The sequence below is a fragment of the Talpa occidentalis genome, unplaced genomic scaffold (genome assembly GCF_014898055.3).
Source record: "Talpa occidentalis isolate TD23 unplaced genomic scaffold, MPIMG_talOcc4v2.1 talOcc4.12, whole genome shotgun sequence".
In the NCBI taxonomy this organism is placed as follows: Eukaryota; Metazoa; Chordata; class Mammalia; order Eulipotyphla; family Talpidae; genus Talpa; species Talpa occidentalis.
The window spans coordinates 7,201,490-7,214,592 of NW_023601212.1; the positions used below are offsets into that span (position 1 = coordinate 7,201,490).

Sequence of the window (13,103 nt, forward strand, 5' to 3'; positions counted from 1 at the left end):
TCTGGGCTCTTGGAGGAAAGCATTTGAAAGCACCTACTGTGTACCAGGGCAAGTGCTGGAGAGACGAGATCTTGCGGGGGGTGGGGGGGGGTAGAATAAGTGGGCTCACCACTGCAGGCAGGCGTGGGAGCAGGAGGCGTCCCCCAGAGGGGCACTTGAGATGAGTCCTGCAGGGTGAGGGGGTTTAACAGCTGTGCAGGTTCAAATCCAGGTCCTGCCATTTCCTGGCTTGGTACTGCGGGAGACGAGCTTCTAGCCTCATCTGCAGGCTGGGGGTCAGCACAGTCTCCGGGGGCTGCTGACACGCCATGCCTAGTGACAAAGGGGCACACCATGCGCTGGCCGCCCTGCCCAGCTGTGGCCCTTGCTCCAGGATCCCGACTGCAGGGCGGGGCAGCTCCGGGCCTTGGACACATGCCCACCTCAGGGCCTTTGCGCAACACCTGTTCCCTCTGCCTGGCGCGCCCTTCCCACAGTCATGTGCCCCGCCCTTCCCCTCATTTCCTGCCTGACTCATCCCCCCCCTTGCCGCTCTCTGGCCTGCCGCTGCCTGCTCGGCACTTTCCCCAGTTAAGATACCCTGTAATTTACTGATTTATTCTGTTTATAGCATCCCTGCCTTCTTTATTGCTGTGGCTCCAATAGGCACACAATAGGCATCTAATAAATGCTGGTTGAATGAGCCAGTGAGTCTGACATTAGGGTGGTAGCTTTGCTCCTGGAGGTGGTGTTTCTGATGGCCCCCCGCTTCCCCTAGTGTCTCCAGCTCTGAAACTGCTGCTCCTCTTCTCTCTGCTCCTGGGCAGAGTCTCCCCGTCCCTGTCTCACCCTTCCGCGCGTCCCCTGGAGGAGGGGCACCAGGCCGGGTAGCTCCTCTGAGCCCAGCATCCCCAGGGCACGCTGCCATGAGGGCGAGGGGAGTGTGGGAAGGGGGAGCAGGCACCGATGCGAGCTCCCTGGATGGCGGGGGCCCAGTACCTGGTTGCCAAGGTTACGACCACCAGAGAGGGGGAGGTTGCCCTGGAGATGGACCGCCTGGGAGGAGAGGATGCTCCAGCTGCAGAAGCCACAGTGGGGGCTGGGGCGGGCGGGGAGGTGACTGCCTGCTCTTGGGGGTGTTCAGGAACCCCATGTTCTCCTCTGGGGGGGTTGAGGCAGGTCACGGATTCACTCTGTCCTGTGCCCTTGTAGCCCGGGAAGCCAGAGGGAGCCCGGACGTGGCGGTAACTATTTCTAAAATTGAACGGCCCCTTCGGGGGTGGTGCCAGAACTGGTCGCCGCAGGTGGAGGAGGGCGTGGGGGCTGGTGGCCCGGGGCTGAGGTGTGGCCCCTGGTCCCCCTGTAATTGGGAGCAGGCCCCCGGTGCTGAGAGGCATGAGCGTAGTGACTGATGTCTTGATCCAGCTCCCTGTGTCCCTACTGTTGGGCCTGAAGCGGGTGCCCTAACCTCTCTGAACCCCAGTTTACTCTCATCTGTTTACAGTGAAATAAAAACAAGGACTCCCTGAGAGGAAGAAATGGGCACGTAATATTTACAAGACGGCCCCACCGGCAGCGAGCACCGTGACGGGTCGCCAGCGCTGTTTACTGAGTCAACACCTCCGACATTGTGCCCAGTGTGGTGGGAATACTGGGCTCTCGAACGAGGCAGCCCCTTCAAGTCTGGGGACAACATCCAGGCTGCGAGATCAGACATCACAGGAGCAACAGGCCCCAACTGATGAGTCCTTTGGGTGGAGAGTGGGGGAGAAGCGCAGGGTGGGCAGAGGGTTGCAGGTGCCCAGGGCTTAGCTGTGCTGCCCCCTGGTGTCCACTCTGTGTCCAAGCCACCTGCAAGGGCCTGAACTCACACTTGCCCCTCAGGCAAGCACATGCCCTCGGTGACAACCCCAGACAGACATGTATGTCTGTCCCTTGCATGACTCCCCAGCAGTCCCTGCGATACAGGGTGCCCCACTCTGCTCCCAGGCCTCCCTGAGCGTGTCCCTTAGAGAAAACCCCTGTGAGTCCTACCACAACCCCTTAGCCTGGGAACCCCTAACTCCATCCTCAGGCCCCAATAGAGCACGTGCCTGGGTCCTGCCTTTGCATTCTGTCTTGAACTCCCTGCATGACCCCCAGCAGCGAGCTATGTACTTCTCCCAGATCTGTGAGGAATAAACTGTTTCAATTCCTTTGTGGTCTTCTGTTGACTGAGAGTCACCACCGCCTGACCCCTGTCCCCCTTCCAGAGGCTCCATTTAACAAAGCCACAAAGAGAAAGATGATAGGGTACTTGCCGGGCGATGGGAGGTGAAGAGATTTTAAGAAGTGCTCAGAGTTTAGCTGAAGGGAAGTTGGGAGCCATAGATGGTTCTAGGCAGGGAGTAACAAAACTGGGTTTCGGCAGCTCTCCCACTGCCCCCTGTGACTATGCAGGTGCTTCCTTTCACCAACTCTCTCCCTCCACAGGGCAGCAGCCTCCCTGCCTGGCCATGACCTGTACTGCCAGGACTTCTCTTCACTGACCTCCCTCAGCGGAGGCAGCTCTCCTCAAGGCCGCCCACCTGCAACCATGCAGGCCTCTCTCAGAGAAACTTTTCCTTCAGGGCAGCTCTCCCTGTGTTTCTTGTGTCTGTGCAAGAGTCTTTTACTCTTCTGTCCCTTTCCCTAATAAAACTGCTCTTTAAATATAAAAAAACAAAAATAAAAACAAAGCTGGGTTTCTGTGGCCATGTGGAAGGATTCTAGGTACAGAAGCTGGGAGCTTTGAGAACTGTCTCCCAAAGAAGAAAGCTACCCCCCACTCCCCGAGCAAGCTTTGGATCCAGAATGGAGTTTACTTCTCCACCATTAAAAATAATAATAAAAAAAAAAACCCAGACCTCACCTCTGATAGCCAGAGAAATTAAAATCCTCCAGCAGATCCCAAAAGGACTTCTTGCTTATGGTAACTTTTCATTATAGAAAATTTCACACACAAGCAAAAGCTGAGAGGATCACACAGCAAACCCATCACCAGTGTGTGGTTCCATCCGTTTCAACACTCAGCTCTCCCGGCAAATGCCTGGCACTACAATGCCATCTATAAATACTTGTATTTCTAAAAGAGACTTAAACAAATCATGGCAAACAATTCCATTATTATCCTTTACAAAATTAACAGTAATTCCTAACATTCTCAAGTGTCTAGTCGTGTCCAATTTCCCTGATTATCTTGTATAATTTTTTCACACTCTTCAAATCAGGACCCAAATTAAGGCCTATTCATGGCAGCTGGTCTCTGCACACATGTGTTCTCGGTCCTGTCTCTCTCCCTTTGCCACACGTGTGTTGAAAAACTAGTCACTTCTGGATTCATTCACTCACCTGTCCCGGGGTTCCCGCATCTGAGCTGGTGACTGTGTTAACCAGACAGATGTCGTGGGGGAGATGTGGACAGAAAACAGAGAGGATGGTTGAGATGGAGATTGGGGCCGTGGGTGTGGATAAAACGCGGAGATGAGGCAATCAGGAAAGGGCCTGCTTTGGGAGAATGGCGGCCCGGGGCTCCACTTCAGCGCTGATTTCACGGAGCCGCGAGGAGACAGGGTGCCTCTGGCTGAGTGCCAGCCTGGGGTAAGTGAGGCGTGAGGCCTGTGGACGTGTGGGAGGAAAAGGATCTGGAGTGGTCAGTGGGGTGCAAAGGCCCTGGCCGCTGGGACAAGCCCTGTGCCCCGAGGGGCCACGGGGAAGCCTTGTGATTTGGCTGGAGCAGAAGGAATTCAGCAGAGGTGGGGGCCGGGGGAGGGGGACCTGCAGCCACCGGGGACCAGTTTAGCGTTTGCTCCCAGGTGATGGGAAGACACTGAGGGGTGCTGTGTGACCTGAGCTGCAGCTGCAAACTGTGGGGGGCTTGGAGGGAGGCAGGAAGGTCAGGGAGGCAGAGGCCAGGCTCCAGGTGAGGTACCTGGTCGTTCGCTCTGCTCCCAACCGCGGCAGGTGATCTCAGGAAGGAAACAGAGCGGCCCTAGACTCAGACTTCGCCGATGGAGGCGGTTTTAGCTCTTCCTGATGCTGATCATGGGGTTTGTGCTTCCGCCCCGCGGCACTGACTAGCGTCTCCGGGACACGCTGGACACGGGGGTCGCGGGCACCTGCGCCTCCTTCCTGATCCACGGGAGGAAGCGTCCCGTCTTCCACCCCTCAGCGAGGTTGGTGCCTCTTGAGGCGATTCCCTTCTGCTCCTGGTCCGGGGTTCTGCACGGGGCTGAGCGCTGTCAGGGCCCCTCCTGCTGCGATCCATGGCCCGCGGCCTCTCCTTTACCCTGTCAGGGTGGGGACAACCCCCGGGCCTTCCTGCCTGCCGCCGGCGCAGGCCCCACTCCATGTGTGGACGAGCCCTCGCACACGCGGGGTTCGTGCTGCATGTGTTTTGCTGGGGACCCTTGTGCTTTCCAAGGACCGCCCGTCCTCATGATCTTTCAGGTGCTGTCCCCGTCAGGGCTCAGCCCGCGGCCCCGCGCGCCAGCTGGAGGGGGCTCCGGCCGCCAGTCCGCGAGGCTGTGCTGAGGCGGATCCTGAAGGTCGAGTGTCAGCATCTGCTGCTGCTGCTGAACGCAAGGTGAGACGAGGAGGAGGGAATCAAGGCTCCAAGGTTTTGGGCCCCAAGTGGGGGAACGTTGAGGAGGATCCCAGCGTCCAGCATGGCGCGCCCACAGGCTGGTCCTGAGGGAAGTAGGAAGCCTGGGAGAGGGCCAGGCGCCCCGATTGGGGAGTGTATGTTTACTGAGCCTCAGACAAGCCCCCCACCAAACTCCAAGTCTGATGGGGAGACAGGCCTGTTTCTGCAGACAGTGGGGACTGTGGGTGCCGGGGAGGGGCCTGTTGAGGGTAGAGGGAAGTAGTGGGCCAGACATCCCAGGGCCCCCCCACCCCAAGGATCCAAGACACCGTCCCTCCTCCCATTTTCAAAGATTCCCTGTCTCCAAAGGCCCCTTCCTTCCCTCTCCACGTCCTCTTTTGAGTCCTGCCCGAACTCTTGAGTCACTGACGAGGGCAGGACGCGGGAACCCAGGGACAGACGGCAACAAGCCCAAAGCTGCTCTGGGAGGCTCAGGGCTCCATAGCAGAAGGTTCTAGGTTCTAGGCGACTTGACATTGGCATATTAGGGTCCTTCTGAGGGTGCTCGGGGGTTGACGTGAGGTCTCCCCTCGGCTGTTCTTGGCAGAAACAGACCTGGGTTGTGACAGCAAGGGGTTGTTCCCTCCTAGTTCTCAGGGTCAGGAGCGCCTCCCCCCGCCCCAGGAGCGTTGGGCCTGTTTCCCCACTTATTAGAAATGGCACTTAGTCTGGGGGCTTTAAAACACAGGAAGGGGTGGGGCGAGGTGAACTGAAGGTGCCGGGTTGGAATCCAGCTGTGTGACGGCACCAGTACCTTGCCTGAGCAGGGGACACTCAAAGGACTTGCCGGAGGGCTAAGGCGTGTATTAGCTGTCACAAGGGCTATTTTGGGGACAAGGCCGCTGGGGGGTGGGGTGGGGGTGAGGAGCAGGGCTGACCGTCGGAAGCATCTGGATCCCACGCCTTTGGAAGACTGGGATCTGCCATGGGTGCTGCCTGGGCTTGAGCTGGGGCCCTGGTAGCATCTCCCAGAGCCGGGCGTCTGAAGACGGCGCCTGAGGCCTCTAAGCCGGGAGCCGTGGGTGGTGGACACTGTGTGCACGGGCAGCAGGGCTGGCCCGGTCTAGTGGCCACAGCCCGCTTGGTGTTTGAGGCCCTGGCTGATGGCGGGCGGGGACTTGGAGGGGGGTCTGGACAGGGGTCAGTGGGCAGCCTCCCGAAGGTGGGGTGGCTCGGGCGGCGAGCCAGGTGGAACCAGGGATTTACACCCCGGCGGAGGGGCGGGGCGGGCGGGGATCCAGCCTCAGCCACCTCTCCTCATTTCTCTCCACTTCTGCTTCTCCTTGTGAAATATTAAAACTTCAATATAATGTGAAATGTAAGATATTAAATATTAAATTTCTTCCTATAAAATATTAAAACAGTGGGCTGACATCCCCTTTTGATCACCCCTTCAATCCGAACTCAGCACGGTATTTCCAGACCTTTCTCGTGTTGACACACAGAAATTCTCCAGATGGGGGGTCACTGTCCACCGTAGTGCGCTGAGCTCCGTCCCCCCAGCAGCTTGTCTCCACGCCGCAGAGACCTGCCACCATGTAAGAGACACCCCCAGCTGGTAAACTTACTATTTCTCACGATCCTGTGGGAACGTGGCTGCCAAGGTCCTCTTGCTGAGGTCACCTGGGCAACTCAGGCGCCTCAGACCCAGGCGGGGTCAACAGGGCTGGGAGTTGAGACCCCCGCAAGCACAGCCGTGCTGGCCGAGGGCTCCTCCAGCCGCTTCTCAGCTGCTAGGGAGCCGGGACAGCTTCTGACGTCCCGGCCGCCCCGGGGCAGAGTTCTCACGGCCAGGAGGCCCCTCCGAGAACTGGGCTCTGAACTCCCACATCACTACTGTCACAGTGTTGTCATCAAAGCAAGCCCCAGACTTCAAGGGAGAGGGAAAATAGACTCCGTCTTGCCTGCGCCTGCGGCGGTCTCCCTCCCTTGTGCAGAGGGCCACCTCTTTGTTGCTTCATGCTTGGCAGGAGCCCCAGTCTATCTGGATCCCCTGATGATGGGCAGGTAGGTTATTTCCAGTCTCTTAAAAACTAGGTCAAGTGAGTCTCCAGGGCAATTGTGGCTAAGGGGGAGGGGCCCATTCCATCCACCTTGCCGATGGGTTCTGCCCGGGTCCCTAGGAAGGCAGGGTGTCTCCTCCTTTGGTGCCCACAGCTCTCTGGTGTCTTCTTTAGGTTTGGATGCAAAGCTTTGCGCTCTTAACTGATCCCCCATACGACTGGGGTCCGGCTGGCAATGCTTTGGCTTGAATTGAAGGGGGAAGGAGCGGGACCCCAGAGGCTGGACTGTTCCTCTGGGGCACACAGTGGGTCCAGGGAGGCGATGTGAGCCCAGGACTCTGAGGCTGCAGCCTGCACCCTAGCAGTTAGCTGGGAGGTGAGCAGGGAGTGGTCTGGAGCTCGGGGCCGCTGTGGCAGTGTGATGGCCAGGTAGGGGGTGCCAGGAACCTGTGTTGAGAGCAGCTGGGGGCTTAGGGCCAGATGCCGTGTTCTGGCCCCCGCCACCCTGGGAGCTGTAACGACGTCTCAACTCCCCAGCCCTCGGTCTCGGGTCTCAGCCTTTATTTCCTGGCCTTAGGACAGTTATGTGTGCCAGGTGGGCAGACCATCCCCCACCACATCCTAGGCCCCCGTCAGACAGGCATGAGGGAATCCTGCCCTAAAGGGAGGCCCATTCCTACCTCGTCCAGCGGCTGGAGTTTTGGCTGCTGATAAAGGAGTTGGTGGAGGCAGGGCTGGAACAGATGGCAGGGGAGTCGGGAGGGGGTGGCGGCGAGGAGCCTGCAGGTTGGCTCTGGCGCTAACTCCTGACAGCAGAGGCTCCTGCTGCCTGGGGCCACAGCAGGGCCCGGATGCCTGTGATAAGCCAGAAGCCGGCTGCTTCGTGTACTTGGCCACAAGGAGGAACAGGTGGCATTCAAGTCCTTCTAGCCCCGAGCTGAGCTCCAGTCCTGTCGTGCCAGCTTCTGGAGTGCCCAGGACCCCGCACTGCCTGTGTCTCCAGCTCTAAGCGAACCCGCCGGGACCTGCCAGGACCCCTCAACTCACTCTCATCCTCCCTCTCAAGTGACAAATAGGACAGACACGACCCTGCTCTGAGTAGGGACGGCCCTGAGGGGAACGCAGTCCTGAGAGGAGAAAGCTGCCTCTCCAGGGAGCGGCCCTCAGGGGCGTTGAGAATGACGAGTCTGACCCTGTCGCGCGAGGGGTGGGTGTCCTGGCGCAGGCTGAGTCCTTTGTGAGGATGCAGCCGTAAGCGGAGACATTTCCAGAACGCCCAGGTTGAGGGGACCACCCCGGACCCCAGGAGGCATGTGGGGAGGATGCAGAAGCAGGGCCCCCGGGACTTGGCAGGGCCTAGGCTCCCTCCAGGCCGCAGGCCCCAGGGCCATAGGGCTGCATCTGTGTGGCTCTTCAGGCAGCTCAGCAGAGACCCTCAGGGCGCCGGGTCCACATGGTGCACGCCAGGGTCATCCCCGAGTTCCAGCATGCACCCCACCCGTGCCCGGTAAACCGGTGGGCAGAACCAAACTCCTGGACCCAGGTTTGGCCAGAAAACCATGGCTGGGAGCAAGACCCCAGGCTCTAGGATACTTGAAGTTTGCAATTTTATTAAGAAAACAAAAATGTGACTTATACAAAAAGAAAGTTCCGTTCCTGTGGGTGCTGCCATGTCCTGTGTGCGCCCAGCCACGCCGCTAGGTGTCCTGCTGCTGGATGAAGGGGTTGGGGATGGCCTCCATGCCGTCCTGGGGGCAGATGAGCACCACCGAGGTGCCCCTGCACACCACCAGGCCCAGCTGCCGGGTGTCCTCTGTGAGCTTGTACTGGTCGTCGGGGTCTGCAGAGGAAGAGGGTGGGGAGGTGGTGCTGCCTCAGAGGGGCTGAGGGGCTCTAGAGACCTGAATCCAAAGGCCTTTTGATGACCCCTCCACCTGCACCTCTGAGGGCAGGAGGGCCAAGCCCCTCCCTGCACCCCAAGTCCAGACTCGCAGCCTTTCTCCCCGGGATGAACCACAGATAGTTGGGACCAGGAAGAGTTCCGGAAACCACCGGAGGCACCTGCCCTCGTTCTACAAATGAGAGCGCGGAGGCCCAGGGGAGGGTGGGCTACGCCCAGTCACTAATTGGGAGCACCGTCCCCACTCCCCGGGGCCCTGGGAGTGCGCTATCGCTCAGGTGACCTGAATACAGATCCACCTGGACCCCTGGCTTCTGCAAAGTCCGAGAAGCCCTGTAGGATGACCGCTCAGGCCTGTGTCTGGGCTGCCGACAGCAGGGCAGGAGGGACCGGGAAGTGGCAGCGAGAGGAAAGCTCTTCTGAGGTGAGAGCAACGCAAGGCTTCATTACCGGCAGGACGTGACCGGAAGGGCGGCAGCCAGAGACCCACTCTGGCTCACCGAGCGCCTACAAGACCAGCTCTCCTGGGTCGAACCCTCCCACCTCCTCCCCTGGACCCCGCAGAAGGTTCCAGGCTCCAACATCCCCAGGGCTGCCTGGCTGCACATACAAATGCTTGGCAGTTCCCAAGGCCCCACGACAAAGAGAATGGTCTGCCCACGGAGGCAGAGCCAGGACCCCGGCACAGGCAGGCTTGAGGGGGGTGGAGAAGGGGCGAGAGAGAATGAGGAGGATTGGGAGGCCTCAGTGTTGCCAACTCAGCCAGGACCATGCTTCTCCCCTGCGGGCCTTTCCTGGTGGCCCCAGGACAGTCCTGTGCGGCTGCACTCCCTTTTCACAGCATAACTCTGGTCTTAAGACACTGACATTATCTTGAGGGGCAAGGCCCCGGCCCTGCCCCCTAACCCGCCCTTGGCATTCTCTTAATGCCTCAGTTAGGCTGGGCTGAGAACCTGTGGCTGATAGACTGGGCTGGCCTGACCACTGTGGGCTGCTGTGGCGGATCCGGGGACTTGGGGGACAGGGATCAAGGGTGGAGAATAAGGGAAACTGGACGCCTTTGTCAGCAGCAGGGGAACACAGCAGGGCAGAGGAAACAAGGGGCTGAACAGAGCCCAAAGCGCACTGGCGCCTCCAACCATGCCAAGCACACTTTCGGCCTTGGCAGGAGCACCACGCAAGGCAGCCGGCAAGGCTTCCACGTCTGTCAGGTCTCCCAGATAGTCCAGTCAGCTGGCCAGGCCCGCAGAGCAATCACGCTCAACAACCCCGGGTCCAGGAGGCGTCCGCTGCCCCTGGAGGGCTGGTGGGGGTCGGCGGGTAAGAAGGCCTGGCAAGGACACCCGCGCCTGCCAGGTGCGCTCACCTCTCATGTACTCGATGGTGCCATCCAGCACGAGGTTGAGGAGGGGGTCAAACCCTTTCAGGATTCCACTGGCTTGGAGAAATCACCGAGAAGAGAGAAACGGAGACGTGTGAGACAGACGGGCCCTGGGGGGACGGTGCCCCTGACCTGGAAGCCAGCACCGGGGGACAGTGTGCGCCTCATGTGAGGGGCTCACCCGCCGGCAGACTCAGACGCGGGGGGCAGTCTTTCTGGTAATGAGACAGGTGAGGGGCCGAGGGGGAAGCGAGGAAAGGGCCCTCAGGGCAGCACTGACACCTGGCCAGACCGCCCCTTCACACAGTGCTGGTGGCTCCCCCTGCAAAGGACCCGTGTTTTCCGCCGGGCTGGCGTGTATCGCCATGCCTGCCCGGCCCTAGGGCAAAAGCAGCGGGCGACACCGGCGAGACCTGAGGTGGACACCGGAGCCCCGGCTCACGTCCCCCTCACAGGTCACTAAACAGTTTTCTTCTGATTTCTTCCAACTATTTAAAAACTGTGAAATTCATCCTTAGCTCACCGGGCGCACAGGGACAGTGGTGTAGACACGCGAACCCTCCCACCTGGCTTTTCCTCCTCTCATCTCCTGGGCCTCCCCGGTCCCGCCGTAGGATTACCACCCGCGGCTGTACTGCCCACTCCGAGACCGGGCTGGGCATGACTAACAGCCCCTGGGTGGCGAAGGGCAGGGACCTGACAACGACAGCCTGCAGGTCCAATGTGGCCTGCTGTTTGTAAATAAAATTTTACTGGCACACAGCCACAGATACTTGTTTATCTGCCGTCTGTTTACATGCTGCTTTCACGCAGTGCAACGGCAGAGCCGCGGCGCTGTGACAGGCACCATCTGGCCTGGCCTCCAGTGTTGAAAACCTTCACTGTCTGCTCTTTCACAGAAAAAAGATCTGCTTCTAATCCTGGGTGGGCATCCACCTGACTGCCTGGGCTTCAGCCCCTGGCGCCGTGGTTTCCCTCTCCCTCGTCCCTTCCCTGCAAAATGAAGATTATGATGGGATTATGGAGGACGCCAGATGCAAAAATGCACTGAGGCATTTGGCAGGAGGCTGAAGCCCTGAGCCTTCAGGCCTGCTCCCCCAGTGGAACCCCAGCACTGCAGATTCTTAGACAGAGATGACATCCCCCCATCCTGTGAGGACATGGGTGTGATTCTGCCCCCCAGCCCCTGCCTTGAGAGCAAGAAGGGACCCGGGAGTGTGATATGATGCCACTCCAGTGGTTAGGTTATGACAAAGACCAAGGAGTTTGCAGGGGAAGGTCCTCAAGCCGGCTGACTTTCAGCTGATGGAAAGGGAGAGCAGATGTGATCAAGTGAGCCATTAAAGGGTAGGATGCTTTCTGAAAGAAGACATTTGAAGCAGGAGGGAGATCTTCCTGCTGGCCTTGGAGGAGCAAACTACCACACTGTAGACAGTGGTGACAGGCACCCCGGACCACAATGTCTCTGATCAAGGGGAGTCAGAAAACAGGGACCCTAGTCTTCCAGCCACTGAATTCGGCCAGTAACCAGTGGGTTGGAGAAGGACCCCGAGCCTGAGATGACAGGCCCCGAGGGACACTCCTTTACTGCAAGCTCATGCAAAGCCTTGAGTATAAGGACTCTGACAGTTTGAGATAATATATTTGTATCGTTGAGAAGCTTCTTATGAAATCAACTGAAGAGTAAAATGAGCTGAAATGTTGCTCAGGTACCTGGAACACGCCACACACGTCTTTTAAATACCACCCATGAGGTAGATGGAGCTATTACCCCATTTGAAGACAGTGAGGCTCACAGAGGGTAGCAAATTGCCCAAAGACTTTGGTCAGTGGGTGGAAGAATTGGGGCTCCAACCCTGGTTGACTGGGATTGGAACCTGGAGGACTAGACTGTGGAGCTGCTGCCATTACCACTCGACATCCCTGCCCACATGAACAAGGAGCATTTGGCCTGGTTCCTACAGGAGAACTTGCTCTCCTCCTGGAGTCCAGCGGCAGATGCAGATTTCAGCACCATGCTAATGAGCACAAAGCTGCAAACTATGACAGGTGCTACCAGAAGCTTAACCAAAGAATGCTGCCCTGGGGAGGGGTCATGTAGGTGTCCCAGGGCATATGCCTTGAGGTGAGAGCAGGAAAGTGACCCTGGGGATTAACCTGGTAATAAGTAAACCTAGTAAGAGCAGTCCAGGCAGAAGGAAAACGTATTTTTCAGTCTTGTGGTAAGAGAATACCAATCGCTTAACTATGATGTACTAAAAGCTTTTTCTTTAGGCAGGAAGGCTGGAGAACTGCAGAGAGTTAAACAGCAGCAAGGAGATTCAATTTGTTTTTAACAGGTCCCTCTTGCCGTTGAGTGGCGATTGTAGGGCTGTGGTTCTCAATCGGGGCAATTCTGCCCCCCAGGGGACAATGGGCGCTGCCTGGGGACATTTGTGGCATCACTACTGGGGCACTCCTGGCGTCGAGTGGGGCCGGGGATGCTGCTCAACACCTCAGTTCCAGGACATAACGCCCACACCCCAGAACAATTTGGCAATTCAACAGCACCGAGTCTGAGGAACCCCGTTGTAGCGGGGAGCAGGAAGGGAAGCCAGGGAATGAATGAAAAGCTGATGCCGCCGCAAGTGCGGGAGCTGGAGACACAGAAGAGACCGAATCGTGAATCCCGACCCCGGCTGCGTCTCCGTAACTTGGGTTAAGGTTAGTTTCCTTCCCGTGCCTCATTTTCCCACCTGCTACGTGCAGTGCAGTTTTCCCAGCAGCAAAACGGGCGACACAGCTCCGACCTCCCGGCCGTCTGCACGAGCTGTCTAAGGGACGCGCTGTCCGAGCGCGGGGCCGGGGCACCGGTTCCCCCCGCGGCCGCGGCCGCTACTCATCGCCAACTGCTCGGAAGAGGCGCGAGAGGCAGGGGCTTACCTTCGCGGCCTCCCTGAAACTTCACCCGGATCGTCTTGTCTATGTACTTGGACAGGTCCAAGATGCTCTCCTTCTTCTTCTTCTCTTTGTCCTGCGGGGGAACCAGAGCGAGTGAGGCCGGGAGCTCAGCCCACGCCGCGCCTCCCGAGCTGCCTGCCCCGCCGCACGCTCACCGCCATCTTGCCTCACCGCGCCGCTCTGCGCAGGCGCCGCCGCCGCGCCCTATGACCCCCGCCCAGCCGCGCCTGCGCAGAG

At 58.9% G+C, this 13,103-nt stretch overlaps 1 protein-coding gene across 1 annotated transcript; it reads right to left on the reverse strand.

The window, feature by feature from the left end:
- Positions 1 to 8,209: 8,209 nt before the first annotated feature.
- LSM7 (LSM7 homolog, U6 small nuclear RNA and mRNA degradation associated) lies at positions 8,210 to 13,056 on the reverse strand. Its single transcript, XM_054693038.1, has 4 exons — positions 13,022 to 13,056; positions 12,849 to 12,939; positions 9,912 to 9,983; positions 8,210 to 8,485 (listed from the first exon to the last, which is right to left on the reverse strand). The coding sequence occupies exons 1-4, from the start codon at positions 13,025 to 13,027 to the stop codon at positions 8,343 to 8,345; spliced, it is 312 nt and encodes a 103-aa protein (XP_054549013.1). The 5' UTR covers positions 13,028 to 13,056; the 3' UTR covers positions 8,210 to 8,342.
- Between the last annotated feature and the right edge of the window lie 47 nt (positions 13,057 to 13,103).